This window comes from Anser cygnoides, chromosome 6 (assembly GCF_040182565.1).
Source record: "Anser cygnoides isolate HZ-2024a breed goose chromosome 6, Taihu_goose_T2T_genome, whole genome shotgun sequence".
In the NCBI taxonomy this organism is placed as follows: Eukaryota; Metazoa; Chordata; class Aves; order Anseriformes; family Anatidae; genus Anser; species Anser cygnoides.
Genome location: NC_089878.1, coordinates 11929935 through 11948563, shown reverse-complemented (window position 1 = coordinate 11948563; position 18629 = coordinate 11929935). Strand labels below are relative to the sequence as shown.

The 18629-nt window shown below is 41.5% G+C and overlaps 1 protein-coding gene across 22 annotated transcripts in view; it reads right to left on the bottom strand.

Moving 5' to 3' along the window:
- The window catches only part of TRPM8 (transient receptor potential cation channel subfamily M member 8), a 143749-nt gene that overhangs the window by 18099 nt on the left and 107021 nt on the right, over positions 1-18629 (bottom strand). For 8 of the 22 annotated variants that reach the window (XM_048058374.2, XM_048058383.2, XM_066999600.1 and 5 more), the window contains 13 exons: positions 18482-18549; positions 15873-16070; positions 13625-13727; positions 13393-13455; positions 13032-13150; positions 12404-12694; positions 11201-11296; positions 10093-10222; positions 6958-7103; positions 6105-6217; positions 5460-5676; positions 1591-1682; positions 465-606 (listed from right to left, as the gene is read on the bottom strand). In XM_048058374.2, the coding sequence (XP_047914331.2) occupies positions 465-606; positions 1591-1682; positions 5460-5676; positions 6105-6217; positions 6958-7103; positions 10093-10222; positions 11201-11296; positions 12404-12694; positions 13032-13150; positions 13393-13455; positions 13625-13727; positions 15873-16070; positions 18482-18549 (1778 nt within the window). Of the gene's footprint in view, positions 1-464; positions 1540-1590; positions 1683-5459; positions 5677-6104; positions 6218-6957; positions 7104-10092; positions 10223-11200; positions 11297-12403; positions 12695-13031; positions 13151-13255; positions 13456-13624; positions 13728-15872; positions 16071-18481; positions 18550-18629 lie in introns of those variants that run through there. The other 14 variants (XM_066999596.1, XM_013178752.3, XR_010832407.1 and 11 more) reach the window with 12 other exon arrangements.

The window sequence follows — 18629 nt, the reverse complement described above, 5'->3', positions numbered from 1 at the left end:
GCTTCCATGTCATAAGGCACTCTAGGACCAGATATTCTCTAGAATTCAGCTTTGCAGCAGTGGTATAAGGCAAAATAAAACCAGACGACAGATGCAGTGGAAGACGGTAGTGCTGTTCCTATATTGCTCACTTACATTTTCTTGTTTATGAAACACCCATGTGAGCAACAAGACTGAGTGAAACCAACCACTGAAACATTTGAGACATGCAAGACAAAAGCCACTAGGAAGAAAAATTTCTCATCTGCTCTTCAGCCCGATCTTTTTTCAGACTGAAATTCAACCTTGTACAGAGGAAGAGGAAAAGGCCCTGCTCTTAATTAGCTCCTATTTAAATCTTAATTAATTCTGTTTAGCAGATTTAAGAGAAGGAGTGAACTTGCTGCCATCAGCAGAACAGTGGTGACGTGGCACCCTGTCACATCATTTATTTGAACTCACTTGAATAGCTGCCAGAACCTTACCATCCTCTGCAGCATAATAATTTTGGGTCCTAGATTCCTGCTAACGGTGAAAATATGGATCAGTCTGAGAGTAAAAACTATGTAGTCCAAACAGAAAATGACTCTCCCAGAATACCAAGAGCTTTCATCAGATGAGTGCAGCCTGATGGAGACAGCAAAAGAAAATGAAGAGAAGCATTGGGTAAAGCATGCGGAAGTCACATAAAAATACACTGAAACATTGAAATGGGGAGTGAAAAGTGAATTAACTGGAAAACAGAGCACAGATACCCAGGGTCCCATGCCCATGCCCACCCCTGCCTGATGACATATTTTCTTTACACACATCCTAGCTTAGCTACATCATTGCTACGTTTCCTCTTCCTTTCTCAAACTATTAACAGCAAGGAAATCTTGTACGTCTAGCTACTTGCCCCCCCACCTCCCAAAACACCACAGTGCAACAGCTGCACTCAGGCAACGAGAACCAAGTTACAGTTGACTAAACAACTACACTTGAAAATGTATTCCCACAATTTCTTTGCCATGGTTGTTAATTCATCCATTCATGTTAAACAGCTTATGTGAGCTAATGACATTCTCTTAGACTACTGTATGAAAAATTAAATGCAACCCACTAGAGGTCAAAGCGTCCAGATTACTACACTAAATAGTTGATAGTAGGAGCCAGGGAAAATCCCAAAGAACTTCTGACTCTGAGATATTACCCGTCTTATCCTACAACTCTGATATGTTTTGTATAACCAGTCATTGTCACAAAATCTATGCCCATTTCAACCATTTTCTTGTAAACATGCTCACACAAATCTAGAGATTAAGAAAGGCTTTCTGATGGCCCAGAAGGATCTGAGTTTAGGGAAGCTGTCTTTGATTCCAGGGATAGACTCACCTTCCATTAAACCAAAGAGAGAAAATATTGCATGCGGGTGCTTTATCCAATCACCTTATTTTACTTCTTTAATTGCCATTAAAAATTTAGAGTCAAGATTTGGCAGTATGCCTGGCCCTCATAAAGAACAGGGTGTTTCAGGAACATGTTGTTTCCCAAAATCTAGTTAGAGGTTGCAGTCAAAACCTGGAAAGAAAGGAATGCCATAGTATGGCCACAAGAAAAGGTGCTACTCACCTGAACACAATTCCTGCTATGAAGTAGAAGATTGCTAGAGTATCCATAACATTCCACAGATCTAAGAAATACTTACTGCCGTTCATGTACCACTGGAAAGCAAAAAAGAGCAGAAAGTAACCACTGCACAGTTACTTGGAAAGCTCATACATCAGTAGGTCCTCCCCCATTCTTTCCCACTGGATGTCCTCATGGGTAAATATTCCACCGATTGCAACAGTTAAGGGTTGTTTCCTTGCCCAGGTAATCTTTTGTCACACACAATGGGCACAACAGAGGTCAGATTGTTTTTAATTTCCCCCCAAGGATTTGTTTTTAGTATACACAGCAATGCCAGACATTACTGGCATCGTTTTTCTTGTTAACTTTAATAGGATGATAGATTGGGATTTTCTATGTTTAGAGCTCACTAACACATTTTCTTCTGCAGCCCAGATGGCCTAGGCTAATGCTCTTGCACTGGGACCAGTTAGGCACATCGGTGACACAAGCACTGTGTCACAGCGAGGGTTACTGTGCTCACAGGACACAACCAGCTCACACGGATGCTTGTGCAAGGGGAGAGGAAGGAGTGCCCCTGATATGGGCTGAGACTGATGTGCTGAGCGATCACATATGTATACACAGGCTGCTAGGGGAGCTTCAGAGTAGGTGACAGTATGCTCCAGCAAAACTGCTGCCAAATGGTCAAAGGAGTCTTGCTTTTGCACCCTGGGAGCAGATAAAACACTGGGGGGAGGCAGGAGGGTTGCTGTTTCAGGGCTTCTCTTTCTTCACATAGCTCATTCAGGGATCTGTCTCTGGCTACACACATGTTTTTGATCAAAGATACACATTTAATTTATTTTTCTAACTACCTAACTCTAATTCTGAATTGCAAGGCTAACGAGAATCTCTACCCTGTTCCAGATCAAATAACTGGTAGTGCATCCTGGATCCAAAGGACGTGCAACCAACTTCTGGGTCTAAGTCAGAGACAGTTTAATCAGGAGAAACCTCCACTGGGCCTGAAGAAACAGACCAAGCCCTAATTATAAAAAAATCCACTGCAAAGCCTCTGCTGAAAGTCAGCCACCCACACTAACTCCCTAACTTTATTCATGTCTGTGATGATCTGACTTGTGTGATCAGCAAAATCAACTCCAACCCCTTAATTCACGTGCAGTTGTTGAAAGCAATTTCATGCACTGGCAGATAATTGGAGGTTCAACAAGCCATTACAGTGCCACAGCCTGTGTTGGGTGCAGTCTCCTGGGAGAGCACCAGCACTTCAGGAGGCAAAATGCTGGCTCATTATATCAATTTCCAGATTTTTCCCTGCATATCCCAGAGCTGTAAATTGCTACAAACTGGAATTTTATTTTCTTTTTAATTTACATTGAAATAACCAAGGCTTAAATAATTCTCAATCAGTAGAGTACTGATCACTGAATCTCTTTATAACTAACATATCCATGGCAATTCTGTTCTCGGTACTTTAAAGGGATACACACAGATCGAAGGGAATTTTCTTCTAAATGCAGAAGTTATGAGAGCGACACTTGGCTATTCCATTTGCACAACTGTTGCATTTTCTTCACCTGATCGAACTCATTGCTAAAGACAGACAAGGATTTGGCAGCTACCAGGTTGTCAGACTCAAGATAGTCCCAGACACTATTTCTGCATCCTTGAACCCATACATGCCCTTCTAAATATTTAAGGTAGCAGAGGTTGGGCACTGAGTGAGGACAATGTGTCTCACACTCGTGACACTGGGATGTATCTCTCTGGGAACTCCCTATATCAAATATAAGTTGTCTCACTTTCAGTAAAGCAATGATGGTGAACTGGTGCTTTATGTGAAGAGAGATGCAGAGGCTCCAAACATCCTTCACAGAGAAATAAGCATAGCACTGCACTACAGCTGTATTAAATGGAGCAGGTTTAAGCCTGAAGCCTCCTCTATTAAGGTCACAGTTGTGGGTGGAGAAAAGTAAATGGGCTTTGGTCTAAAGCAGAAGCAGAGAGAAAACAGGCAGATGTGTGTAAACAAGAGGGAACAACTGAGAATGCAATGCAGTTCATTCCTTTGAACATCAAGCAGTTTCCAGTGCTGAGACTTAACATTCATGGAGACTCTAACCACATTTCTTCTCCATTTGAGAAAAAAATTGATTTTCCTGCACACCCCATGAGTCTACCCACTCACCTGGCTGGAGGCTACATCCATGTGGCTAAGAAGATAGCAGGAAAAAAGCATTTCTAGTAGTTGACACCTTCATAGACACACCACTCAAGTCAGAGGGCTGATTTCTCCCCCCCCAGAAAATTACCTGACTGCAGCAGCTACAGTGGAACCACAGGCAGTGTTATTTTTACTCTTTGATGTGAAAACAAAATCTGAGACATACTTCTTTTAAAAAATGATAAGGACATGGATACCGTTTTGACTGAAGAGTTAGACCAATGCGTACCCAATCTATCTCAGAGAAAGCCAGGGAGAAAATTTCCTAAGTTCAGGCAAAAGAGGTCTGAAGCCAGGATACTGGCTTAAAATGTGTTTAAATCCTCAATAAAGTCTCTGTTTTAGCTGCCTCCACTCCCAGAATCGAATTGGTACCGTCTGGCCACTAGCTATTAATGCAATGACTGGGATCTGAAGCTGTTCTACCTGCTCAGATTAGTGAGAAATAGTGGCATAGGAAAAAAGGTCTCTATCCCTAAGGCTTTCCCCTGGATCTCTGCTGGGTACACACAGGAAGTGCAATGACAGGTCCAGAGACACCAGAACCTAAATCAGCAGAAACAAACACTCCATTAGTGTTTTCATTGCAACAGTCTTTTACTTTTCCCCCATTTTCCTTAGCAAGTAAATTTGGCTTAAACAGGGTGCTACCTTGACTATTAAAAAAAAGAAAAAGATTGCATAGAAATTTAAGCATAGCAACATCAACACTAAGTAATGTCATTTACGCTCACGTAAGAAATGTGATTGCAGGGTAGCCTGATCCAGCAGGTCCCAGAAACACTCATTTGGAGACTAACGCCTCACAGGACAAGCAGAAAGCAGCACTGCACTGAAACCACACATCCATTTCTCTTCTGATGGCCCCAGCACTTCTTGACTCAAGTCTCCACTATTCTGAGCACAGACTGGCTTGCCTGAAAAGCCTGATCCTGAAATCTTCAGAAACAGGCCAAATCCACCATACTTAGGGAAGGAGAAAAAACAAAACAACTAAACAAAATTCCCCAAACTCATCTGGAATACTCATCTAACCTGCAAGGTATTTATTTTTTAGTAGATGCCAAACCTTCTTCATTAACGTGGTCTTACTTACAAAGTGAGAAGAATATCAGCTATGGCATTGGCTATAAAGGCAGTCCTGCACACTGTTCCCACACCACACCAGTACAAAAACGTAGGCAGTCCCAGGCTGGTACTTGGTATTATGTAAAACTAGCAAAAACTGTATTTATGACTAAGAGATAAACAGAAATACATAATGATACGTTGCTCATTGAAAAGAAAGGGAGATGTGGAGAAGCGAGGGCAAGAATCACTTGACCTACAGGCATGTATCTAAATATATCTTCTGTTAAATCTAACCTCTATAATCTCAACTGTTTTAGCAACCTCAGCCAAGCAGTCCTAAGAAGCATCTCCAGTGGCATCAGCTTATCCATACAGCCTCAATAGCTGTGTGGATCACAGCTTAACAACCTGCAGATATTGGGACATATCTAGGAATTAAACATCGGGAACTCCCAGGAGGTGGTTCCCCTGTAACTTAGAAGCAGCCTGCACTGCCTTAAGCTACAGGCAACTGCCAACATAAGGCTTTTATTCTAACATTAAACATTTTTGGTTTGCAAGCGCTGCCTACTTGTCTCACTTCATCACAAAGCAGGATGAAGACCAGCACGTAAAGGATCATCTCCAGGACAGTAGGTTCCTTCTGGAAATCCATAAGCAACACGTAGGCGAAGAGCAACAGGAAAGCAATGTAGAAGATAACATTCCAGGAGAAGACCACAAAGGGTGAGGTGAAGAAAGACACATAATACAGGAAGAGTTTCTTACTCTTCTCCACAGGTTTTTTCCTGAGAAATTAAAAGAGGGAAAAGGTATCAAAAGCACAGCCTTATGCCTGGAAATATTTGTTTTGTCAAAGTGAAAACTAGTATAGGACTAGCACTTTAAAAGGTAATGCCATTCTGCATCCACTGACATCAGGCATACAAGTAAATTGGCATATATTAACTCCAGATCAGAGTGAGAAAACAATCTGTTAAAAGACCTTTGAGCCATTAAATATCTTTATCTGAAAATGACTGAACACTGGAACAGGTTCAGAGAGGTTGTGGAGTCTCCATCCTTGGAGATATTCAAAACCCAACTGGACACAGTCCTGGTCAATCTGCTCGAGCAGGGGGATGATCTTGAGAGGTCCCTTTCAGCCTGAATTGCTGTATGATTCTATGATTAATTGACTTGTTTTACTTCTGTTAATGAGAAGCCAGTTGATTACCTGAATGAGATGAAACCACAGCCTATTAAAGGGAAAAAGAAGAGACACAGTATAATCTTCCAATTCTTAGTATCTCTTGAAATCTCTCCATACCACTGCTTGGAAAGGAAATTCTGCAGGGAAGAAGAAAATACCCTAATTTGTTTTAACAGCAACAAAGTAACTTCAGAATGCTATTAGAGGATATTCGATTTAGGAGGAAAAAAAAAAGCTTTGAGATTTAAAACAAAATAACTGTGATTCCTATTTCAATAATAGAGAATGTTTTCTGCATCAGTAACAGTGTGCTGGTTCCTTAGTCCAGCCATCCCCTAGCCTATTTGAGGAGGAGTTGAATGTGAGGCTAAACAGGACCTGACCTGATTTATAAGGCACTTTACACTGGGCAGTACATCCACACGGTGTACACACACGACTTGTGCCAAGGGGGAAGTCACTTCAGGCAGTCTTCATCATCTAGGTTTTTATAATTTACAGCTCTAAATCGTCTTCCCCTCTTGACTTAGCATTTTTGGGCAAATCAGCCACCTCCTGTTAGCCACACGTTGTCCCCCACCAGGCACAATCCGTGCTCTCTGGGACGCATTTCACAGCACTGCAGAAGTGGGTTCTGTGAGCATCCTGTGGGAAAGGGCTTTGCCGCAGCCACCCAAAGCTCTGCATTCACACGCCTGGGAAACATCGCCCATAGGTTCTGACCTCCATGATGGCAGTGTCTGAGCCGTGGCCTCTCATGGGCTAGTCCCGTGGATGCAGCATTTTGGCAGCAAGAATATTTGCTTTTCTTATTTTAGAAGTCACCCAGGTCACATGAGTTACAGCAATCCGTGTACCTTCTTGTCACTGATATTACCTGCACCCCTGGCTGTGCAATGAATTGCTGGTCTTTTGCTTCCACTGCTAGTTCCAGGCAATTGCTCCCTCCCCAGGCTTCACAGGAATAGGTCAGCAGCTGCTCAGCCAGATCTTCATCATTGCTGTAGCACTCGGTGAACAGCTCTGGAGGAAAGAGGCCACCCAATAAGGGGAGAAAGCAACTCTATCAAATCTGTCCCTCTGACTCTGTCCCTGTTTGACAACAGCTGTACAGCCCAAAGGGCAGGAATTACCCAGCCCAGCCCTGCAGCATTAGCGCTCATTCATATGGTACCCGCTGCATATTTCTACGTATGCTTTCCAACACAATCACTCGCACACTGAGCTCCAAATTCACACTCAGTTTTCCACCAACTGGGATACAATTGCCTTCAGTGACTTAAAAAACATAATATTAAAGCATAGAGATTCAAGAACTCTTCATCATGCTGAACATTGGGAAAATAACATGTACATACACTCTATTCTTAACACACTTGCATGTATTCTTTCATACAGAATTCATGTCTGGATGAAAAATTGTAATATCAAATCAGCTTGCACAGAGATAATATTAAGATGAGTTCTGCACTGAAAATTGAGGAAAAATATGAACTTCTACTCAAATGATTCAGTACTTCTGCTAGTATCATTTTCTTTTTATTCATTTAGCACTGATATAATGAGTTATAGTCAACTCTGTAAGTTGAGCAACGTGGGCAGAATGTGATGGTTTTTCACTGAGAAATGCATTGCAAACATGGTTGTCGAAGAAGAGCTATAAGCATCTTATTCTGCCCGTAGATTTTTGCCACCAACCATCTGCATGGTGTGAAAAACAAAGTTTGACTTGCAGGACAATTCTGTATGGAAAGAAGCTAGACCAATGACCCAGGTAACACGTCTGGGTTTTGTGTTGTACACACACTAGGCCAGGATGAAAACTCAGGCCACCATTTCACTACAAAGACATTTAATTGCAATAAAAAGTAATTTCTGTTTCCAGCTTTGGCCAATTCCCACTCAACAGCAGTGCTGTTGGCGTATCTATGACAGAGCACAGCATGCCACTGCCTGAAGAGCAGTCCAGCCTCTCAGAAAACAAACCAGCCTTTACTAGTAGTGCTTCTCTCCAACAGGACGTTTTCCCAGGCATTTTCTGAACAGCTTTGTTAGTGTAACTGCAAAAATGCACACATAACAACAACACCTTCAGCTGGTGTTACCATATACACTGCAATATGCAGATCGGTCTTGATAACAGACTTCAATGGAGCCTGCTCACTTCTCAACATCAGGCCCAGTGGATCTAGATACCTTTAGGAAAGCCTAAGCTTCACCTTGTGAAGCAGGACAAGCAAGAAATTTTCAGTACATGCACTCCTTAATAGCTAGTGAAATAGCTCTGTAATCATTCTGATATACACATAAATAAATATAAGTTCAACAGGTAAAATAGAAGTTCAACAGGTCAATCTAGCCTCCATTAGCCCTAGAACAAGGACAAACATGGTCTGCTTTTAGGAGCGATAAAACACTATCAGTCTGTGGAGATTTTCAAGATTTGGCTAACCAAAGCCATGACAGAAGAGATTTAGTCCTGCTGAGAGCTCCACCTCAATATGAAGGTGGAACTTAAGGCCCCCAGAGGCCCTTTCCAGCAACATTTCCATGGTTTCCCTACTCAATCTGCAGGGCTATTACACCTTAACCGTCACCTAATGTGACTCATGATTATGACAGCAAATTGCTTGACAGAAATGGAGTTACAGATTGACCATTTTCCATATCCAGATCAGTCAAGAGAACAAGGCCATAACCCGTAATAAAGCCCCCAGAGGCAACACTATTGTATTTCCCTCCAAGTTAAGGAACCACAATCCTGCACTACAGGGCGGATCACAGGTAAGCCTGAATTTGTAAACTGTGGGTGCTACAAATTAATCTGTCATCTGCCACCCGCATTAGCTTTCATTTGTGTATTTCTCTGAATGCTTTGCAGGATAACTAGGCATTAAGAAAACATGAGCATTATTGTTCCAGAAAATGGTAGTCTTAAAAAATAAATAAATAAAGAGCACCCACTCCATTCTGTCACCAATTAGTCTTTAAATAAGAAATATTTGTTACTGTGGCCCACGAGATGCCGGGCTCAGTTCTGGATCACTGACAACCCTTTGTAACAGGAGAAACTGAAGGCCATATAAAGAAAGAAAAACGACTGAGATAGATCTGCATTCTCAGTAAGCGACAGTATTGCTTGTCTTTTGGGAACAAGGAAAGGCATGTGATTTTGTAGTTTAGAATTTAGGGATTCAACACACTTTTCAACTGTAATTTATTCTCACTCCTACTTTGCAGTACTACTGCAAATTTGAAGGCGGACACTTCTCAACTTGAACATTACCAGTACTCATGAAGTTTCTCTTATTCTGTATTCTCTTTGCTATTTCTGGGCACCCTTCTTCAGCCTTGCCATTACAAGAGGCAACTCTTCCTCCCAATGAAAGAAGATCTCTACAAAAAAAACGCCCAAACTCTTGCTTTTGGAGGCAAGCTGTTCAGATAGGACACATGGATTTTAATGGGAACGGACAGTGTGGAAGCATTAAAAACATATTTCGATATTACTGGAACAGGCTGCCCAGAGAAGCTGTGGATGCCCCATCCCTGGAAGTGTTCAAGGCTAGGTTGGAGGGGGCTTTGTGCAACCTGGTCTAGTGAAACGTGTCTCTGCCCATGGCAGGGGGTTGGAAACAGATGGTCTTTAAAGTCCCTTCCAACCCAAATCATTCTATAGTTCTATGATTTAATGATGGATATCTAGTTTTCTAAATGAAAGTTTCTTTCTACTCCCTTTTGAGATGTCATTCTCTTCTTTCCAAATCAGGCTGAATTTCTGGTTAGCATTTCAGGCAAATTGAATGAATTCTCTTGCCTTGCATTCTGCTAAACAAAACCAGCATGGTTTTCAGTTTGCATTATCTGTACAAAATAAAAACATCGCTGTGCAATCATTGCTATACATCAGATATGGGGATCATTAAAACAAGTAATGTTCCAAAAAATGAAACAGCATCCTGATCTCTGACTCCTCTGTTAAATTTCTAAAGGACTTAATGAAGGCACTTACCTACTGCTCTTGTCTCATACTCATTAGCAAGTTCCTCAGACTCACCAGCAGCATTTATGTCATTCTTCACCTTTGCCATGCTTTTCAGAAGCTTACTGGCCCCAAGGGCTGCCAAAGTGCAACCTCTGGTCTATGGAGAGAGTAAAGTCATGTAACCCTTCTGGAAAGCGAATGTGATATATTCTTTAAAAGTTATCCCGCTCTTTTTCCAGCTGCTCAGTTCCCAGTCGAGACTGGCAAATGAAGAACCACTTCCACAAAACGAATGGTAATCATCACTGTACTGGTTTGGTAACAACTTTGTGACCAGTCTGAAAAGTTCTCCTGTTTAACAGTTAGATATCAGCTTTGTATCTCTGACAGAAGATTCACAGAAGAGGGTCTGCTCTGCCATGAGCTACACTACCATATTTATTGTCCACCAGCCTGGACCAAATGTACTACTGTTAGCACATACCAGGGTAGACATACTCAATTTTGGAGACACAGACCAATATGAGCAGGAGCATCCATCAGCTTTGCTTTCATTTAGCCTCACATTTGCAGCCTGGGAATTACGTATTTGATGAAATCATAACTAAAGGTATTGTGCCTGGGAATTATGTATTTGATGAAATCATAACTAAAGGTATTGTCTAATGAAAATTAGAAATGGATTTAAATCAAATACCCAGGATCACAACACATCCATATTACAGAATGGTGGGGGGAACTCGGTGGAATAGAGGGGTTAGCAGAACTGCCACCATGGGCTTCCAGAGGGCAGACTTCAGGTCTGCTAGGTTAGACTAGATGATCCTAGAGGTCTTTTTCAACCTGACTGATTCTATGAACTCAGCCTTCAAGCTTGAAAACAGATAAGAAAATGTAACTATATGTAAATGCTAGCTTGGACTGCTGACTCATACCTGACATTATAAAAGGAAGGTATGAAATCCATAGCCAAGCACAAAACGGGTAATACTCAACCTACTTACAGAGCCACATAACAATTATCTGCTGTGGTTTTGTGTTCGAAGATGGATCCGGAGCCTTCAAAGGCCTACAGCCCAAAGACAAGGAACACCACTGTGATGTGTGCAGAGGAACAAAGAAGAACTCAACTTACTTGCTCCCAAATGACTTTGGACAACTCTTTCTTGTTCTGAAGAACTGACCAAATAAACAGAGCTTGCAATGGATGCCTTGTGATAGGACACTCATTCTGAAAGAAAGAGCAATGACTCCTCAGACCTAAGCTCCTGGAACAAGTCCTTAGCCTGTCATTCTCCATTCTCTGTTTTCTTCCTTTTAAAGCCATCCTACTTATTCCCTTTCCACATATTCCCTTTCTTGGCCATCTGGCACTTGTCACACACTACTCTAAGTTACAGCAGCCTTACATTTCCCTGTTTTATTTGGAAGACTCAGCCCCACTGCTTTTCCTAAATGTGCGTTAAAGGACATTTGGGTCAAAATCACTTTCTGCTTTAACCCATGCAGTTCAGATAGTCTCATTCACAGCTTGACTTTGCGTTTAAATAACAGAGATTAGGATCCTCTAAAAGGAATGCTAATTTTACACCAATAGGCCTTTTGTGTTTAAGCAAGACCCTGAACTTCACAAAATCTGAAACAGACACGAAGTTCTATACTACCAACTGCTTTGTGTTAGGGCAGTTTGCACCTGCAGATTGCAAAGCAGTTGTGAAATAACTCCTCAGCAACAAAACTTTTAAGAAGCAAAAAGCTTCAGTGGAAACTCTCAAAGCTAACTAGCAATTTTAAACCAATTTTCCCCTAATTGTCACACATGTTGCATTATGTCTCTGAAGTCCACAACTGATTTCAGAAGCTTAATATGTGATCCCTAAGCTCCGGTTTTGCAATTTAGATCTGGATCTTAGTGATAACTAAGAAATGTGGTTCTATCTGATGATGAAATAAGGTTCAGAAGGTGCTTGACACTCTTGTAATAAGCAAGGTTTAGAACACAAAATACAATAGTCTGTACCCAGATATGAGTCCAGATTACTCATGCCCAGCTGGTACTTCAGTACTGGGCTCTGAATTTATATTGGTGTAAAATACAAGCATAATCACAGCACTGATTGCTCTAATAGAAAATCTTACAACTCAACATCCAAATAAACCACCCACTTTTCTCATAGCTAAACAATCCTTACAATTATTTGTAATATGAGTAAACATGTTAAGTATAAAATAAGGCTGACTGTTAAAAGCAAATCCTGCTATACCAGAAACAAAACATATTTTTTGCTTTTTTTCCTTTTCAGGGACACATAGTGGAATGCAACTGTTCATCACTTACTGAAATACGTATCTCCATTTCATCCTTGCTATTTTTATCATCTTTTTTGAGACCTCTTCGGAAGTCTTCAACCATCTTCCACACAAATGTGAGAAGTGCATCATTATAGGAGTTCTTTGCAATCTGCAGGTTCTTGAACACCAAGCTACTGAAGTTGTGGGTGTACAGCTCCTTAAGGACCTCTGTGGTAAGGAATTTCCTCAGGTTCAGGCCATTTTCCAAGAAGAGACGAACAAATTTGGGCCTGTCTTTCACTAGGGCTGTGAACATGACATCCTGCAGGTCAGCAGACTAGGAAGAAATGGAAGAACAAACATTAGGAGGCATGTGAGGTGTGAAAAGATGAATTAAGGGCCTGACACATGTAACTAACTGCCACATTTTCCTTCATGCTGGCACACTTTCATCAGAATCAGCTTTTTCCATATGCAATTGCATTTGTTAGGTGGTGTGGACTACTTCCAGCATGAGCAGATCACCTTTGCAATCAGTGCAAGGAGGAAAAGGTGGTCTTACTTAACACAGAGGATAGGATGTTGAGACAGTGGCTGCTGTTACATCTCTCTGCTCTTTTACATCACTGCTCCCCTGGCCCATGCCACTGTACTCAGACAGAAGTCATCTGTACCTCCCAGTTTCGGTCATTGGTGAAGATCTCATCACTGGCCAGGTCCAGTTGGTTCCACTCCAGCAGCAGCTTCAGCTGCCCATTCCAGTTATCCCTGTCATGTTCATTGGTGCTGAAAGCTGCAGAGGAAGAGCAATCCTCTAGGTAAAAGACTAGACACAGAAGAGCTTCCTGGCATACTTACTCATCTCTGCTTTTCACGCTCTACTCAACAAGACCCCTACCAAGCATCTTTCCCCAGATTCATGCACATCTTCCTGATTGGGTTTTAGGGGACTCTGGAAACTTAGAAACACATCTAGTGCCCAACACATGTGTATATCTTTCCTTTCATGCAGCATGCAGGAAATGGGAATGTCACCTTCCCAGAACGCTTCAAGTAACACGCCCGAGTGCTCTGCACAGAGCAGGGTATAGGAATCATCTGAAAAAAAAAAGCAAGCATGCCTCAAAGCACAGTAGAGGATACATATGTCTAGGGCTAAACCTTGCTATTCAAAATCCCAGAATAACCCACCCTTGTCCATCTATTTAACACACACACCAAAGGAAAAAAAAAAAAAAAAAAAAAACAGAACAGAACAACGACTTGCCTTTGTAGAGAGCAAAAGAAATGGCATTGCTCACAATTTCATCTCCAGCTTCTTCTATTTTGATAACTGTCAGTAAATGAGGGTTCTCAAGGACTTCTTTGATCTACAAAAAGGAGAACCATTCCAAAGCACTCTAGACTGTTTAGCAGTTGATCTCCTAGAGCATCTTGAACAGAAGCTTCCCATTCACATTGTAGCAATCATCAGTCCTATTTTCAAATCCAGTTAAAATTTATACAAGTCCAGAAAGAAGCAGATGAGATTTAAAGTCACCAAGACTAATTATCCTCTGAATATACAGCAAGTAACTGTGATTCCTCCCTATGCAGATCGTTACAACCAAAAAGATATAATCTCAGAAATTAGAAACCACTCAAAGAAAAACAGATTGTGACAGTCCACGTTTCAACGAATGTCTAGCAGTTTATTATAAACCAGTGCTTCTACCTCCTTTTGCTTTGTCAAAACCAGATAATTTTTCACATAACTAAGCTTTCATTCTAGCATACAGAAAACAAATAATCTTAGCCATTTGTAAATGAAGGAGAAGGCCCTGTCCAAGACATCTGAGCAGGAACTGAAGGTGACTCATCTGTGAAAGATGCCTTCAGCAGCTCCTCGCTCTCCAGTGCAGGTCTTTCTGGAAACCAGAGGCTTGTGATCTGTTCAGAGGGCAGCTCTTTCTCTTCAGCTTGGGATGCCACAGCCCCCACGCTCAAAGTACAAGTTCAGATTTATTTTCTGCAGGCCTGTCTGTCTCTGCAAAAGACCACATCCTACTTTTTCCTGTAAGCTTGTTAATACACGGTCGGAAGAAGGTACCTCTGGAGATCTAGTCCAACCCTGCTGCTCAAAACTGGGCAAAGCATAGCAAGTTGCCCAGCAAAACTTGTAGGATGTCCCATGGACTCGCTCTGCCAAGCTCTCACTGAGTTTTGACTCAGGATTTATCAGAAAAAATAGCTCCTTAAACTTCAATACCAGAAACTTTATTTGGTTCATATCCAAGGAAATACATGTGGAAATACGAGTGTCTGAATTCTCCTCCAGGGTCTGCAAACAACTTGTAATGCTACATTCATTAAAAATAAATAATAATAAGTTAAAGGGGGGAAGAAAAGCTGAGTGAAAGAGACTTAAATGTACAGGATGGAACATACCATTTTCCATCCCCCATTATGAACATGCAATCACTCTCCAATGCCAGCTCCCTGCTGTGAACATGGGTAGGAGATAATTAAGCAAGAGAGGAAAACAGAATCAGACCCCAGGATAAAGCATTGGGCTTTTAATTGAGAAAGTCAATTAGCTTAAGTTAATGTATTGTTCAATGGGCTGAAGTGTTGTTGGAACTAAGACTTCTGAAAAGTAACAGAGTAAGATTTTCTGGAGACCCATTTTTTCTGTCCCTGTCACGGAGGGCAGAATTATGTCTAAAAACAGGTCACTCTGGAGGGCAAGTAACTGGAGAGTTAAAACAGTTTCCTAAGTCAGGCCCAACCAACTCAAGACAGCAAATGCTCTCCTTAGTCCTCCAGTTTCCTCAGTCTCCAAAAAACCCCTAGGATCACAATGGTAACTAAATTCTGAGGACTCTGTGGTCAAAGACAGAAAGGAAAAAGAAGATTTTGCTGGCGTATGTACAATGTTCTACCTTCAACTGCATCCCATGTACACAGTACTTATAAGTCCACAATCTATTTAGCAACAGCGTCCTACTCGAGATGATGCAGGGATGCTGCTGTGGTGAAATCCTGACCAACTAAGCCTCTAGAACTAAAGATCTTGTCCCTGGTCTGTAAGGGAAATCTGTCCAACCTGGTATCTTAAAGGATGCAGGAAGAAAGGCAAAAACTTGTTGAACTTGTTGAAATGGGAGAATCCTGGAGTAGAATTGCTACAATTTGAACACCCGCAGGGCAGCGGCGATACCTCTCTGCCTCTGAGCAATCCAGTAGGATCTAGCAGTGTGAGGGCTGATTCAACATACCCAATTTCACACCTTCTCAAAGCACACAAGGGAGTCAGGACACCAACCAGCACATCTGCCAAGAGACACATCCAGCAACCAGTGCTCCAGAGGAATCACAAGCACCCAGAAAGCAGACAACAACCTGGCTTTAGCAATCCTGTACCCAGAACTACACCCAAACACAAGCTGTCTTTCCCCAGACTAGCTGCTCCTGACCTCCCATTTACTTTCTACCCTTCTGCCATGTTCAGCCTCTCTACAATAGTATACACTTACCCATTTGATCCAGCTTTCAGTCTCCTCTTCTGAGAGCCTTGAAATGGTGCGAGGCATATACCTGAGCAAGCTCTCCTTGACACATGAAGAAGCCAAAGTGCCTTCTGCCTCCATCAAGCTAGCTATAACATCAGCGATCCGTCCAGAGCCTTCCACGACAACGCAGGGAATTTTACTCTTGATGGCCACATGGATAGACTAGGGAGCCAAAGAAGGAGAGATGATGTGCTGAAATGTGCTGAAGTAACGATGGAAGGACTGCTAGCCCTCCTGTTATAAAGACCATGACAAGAGATATCTATTTCATTTGCATCATTGCCACTGAGAACACCACCATAATACAAGCTTCCTGCCAGAAAACTGTACAAACGGAGCAAATGGAAGTTATGATCGACCACAGAGCATCTATTAGCTATCAGAAGAGACTCAGAGACAGTTTCACAAAGCAAAAAATCATTCTGGAACTGTCAAAACTATGAGCATGTTACTTACTCATTTCAATTGGACAACGGGTTCATGACAAAAGCAAGTCATTTTTTCTTGCCAGCTAGATCAAAGTGGTTTTCTTAAGAAGGGTCCAACTAAAGTGCATGTTTTATATCACAGGGAGTTTAAAACAGAAGCTTGAAACAGTTTTACCACTCCTCTGCTAAAGCAGATTCCTGTCATCAAACAGGCACAGAAGATGAGTAATAGGGAGTTTTTCTGGCCAACACCACCAGGAGTAAGGCATGGCAAGGACAGACACCCACACCATGGAACCTACTGTGTCACCTTGGGCTGATCAGTCTATTCCTTGTGAAGATAGGCTTAATAAATGATCAAGATCATTTATCAAGAGATAAATGATCAAGAAGGCAGACACAGATGTCTCAGTGTACTAGTAACATTGATAAATAACCCTTAACTGAACTATTATCCAGTAACTTTTCAGAGGAAGCTCTTTTCAGGAATTATGCATTTGATTTAACAAGGCTTTTATTCATACTGATTAGATAGCTGGTAAGTCTGTGTTATGTATCATTTCTCAATATTGGGTTTGTTGTCTCTCCATGCATGTAATCATAAGGCTTCTCAAGTAGCTATACTGCATGCTGTGTAGAAACAACTCCTTCAGTGATGACAAAATCCTGTCTTAAAAGCTGGCAATGTGGAACTAAAAGAAGATACCACTTTCAGCAAAGCTTCACTCTAAAACCTAAATGGATGCTTTTACCTCATCTTAGAACTTCATATTAGTACATTGAACTGTGCATCTGTATTCATCTACAGTCTACTTGTGGGCAAAGCTAGAATTAATCACGTGCATGAAACCAAAACACCAGAAAACACACAGAGAGGCTGGGGTAATGACATGAAATTTCACAGAGTGCTTTAGATTAATTGATTAATGTTAGCAAAAAAGAGATAACAGACACTGTGCTTAGAATTGTTAAAAACACATTCTCTGTCATCCTGACAGCAAATTAGTTTAATTAGCCTCAACATTAAAACTACAATTCTAGTCAGAACAGGTAGTATCAAGATCAGGTCTTCAAATTAGGCAATTATAAATATCACCTCTGCTTCAATTTTACTGCCACAAAAACTAACATACTCTTTCCATTGTACCCTACCTTCTTGCAAAACCCAGACCTTTTCTCAGCTCTTTCTCAAGGTTCTTCAACCCAGGCTATGTCAGCTCTTCTATTTGCTGCTAGTCAAAACCATCTCGTCCTCACTTGCTATTTGTTTCCTTTCCACACATCCTGATTTCACATCTTTTCACTCTTACCCTAGCCCCATGTTCCTTTGGTCTTTCGGTCTCATACTCCTCACTCGGGTCACTCATGTTCATTCCTGCAAGGGTGCAGTGGGAAGTACCAATCCTGTTATTTAACACTCAGTCAGATCTAGAAGTCATCTCTTCTTCCCCTCTTCCAGTGTGACTTAGACATCCTGTTTCAAGAAACTTCTTTTGGCTGGCTCCATTCTCCATTCTGTTCATCCTCTTCCTGCCTGTCTTCTATTTGAAGATGATGCCTAATCCCTCCCCTTCTATGGGATCAGAATCAGCAGAGCCTTCCTGCCTTGTTCAGCTGTCTATATTTAAACTATGTGTGGCCCACAGTTCTCAGGAGCAGATATCAAGTCAGCTCAAGCAAGCTCTGAACTGGAGAATCTCCAACACAAACTCACCTTCCTTGCATATTAGATGAAAGCACTAATCTCCACAAAGCAAGTGCAAGCTGAATTTTGCCAAACCAAAAAATTAGACAACCTCGTACAAAGAGGATCAAGAGCTACATGGCTGACAATGACTACTCTGATTGCTGATCAAATGAACTTGTTATAGAAGAACAAAGAGAACTGAACTGTTCCAGCCAAAAATTTTTCAGAATGTCAGCCTGTGGTAGAAACTTTGCATAGAAAATGTCAACTGAAACACACTTCGTATGCTTAAAAACAACTGCAAGCCAACATTCTTGCAAGTAAGCATTCTTTAGTGAATAATTGGACGGGATACTTTATCATGTTGCTCATGGAGTAATATCTAATCTCTCTTAAATATTAGATCAGTACCCCTAATGTCAAAAAGTGAAAGAAAGAAATGAAAGAAATAAACTTACTTTCAAAGTCTCTTTCCCTCCACCTTGGGCAAAACATACAATTGGAATCTTTCCACCGTAATTCGATTCTGTGGAACATGCCAAAAGAAAAAAGGAAAAAGTTTCAACCCATTACTGCAATTTGATCAATCCATTTCTTCTCAGTGTA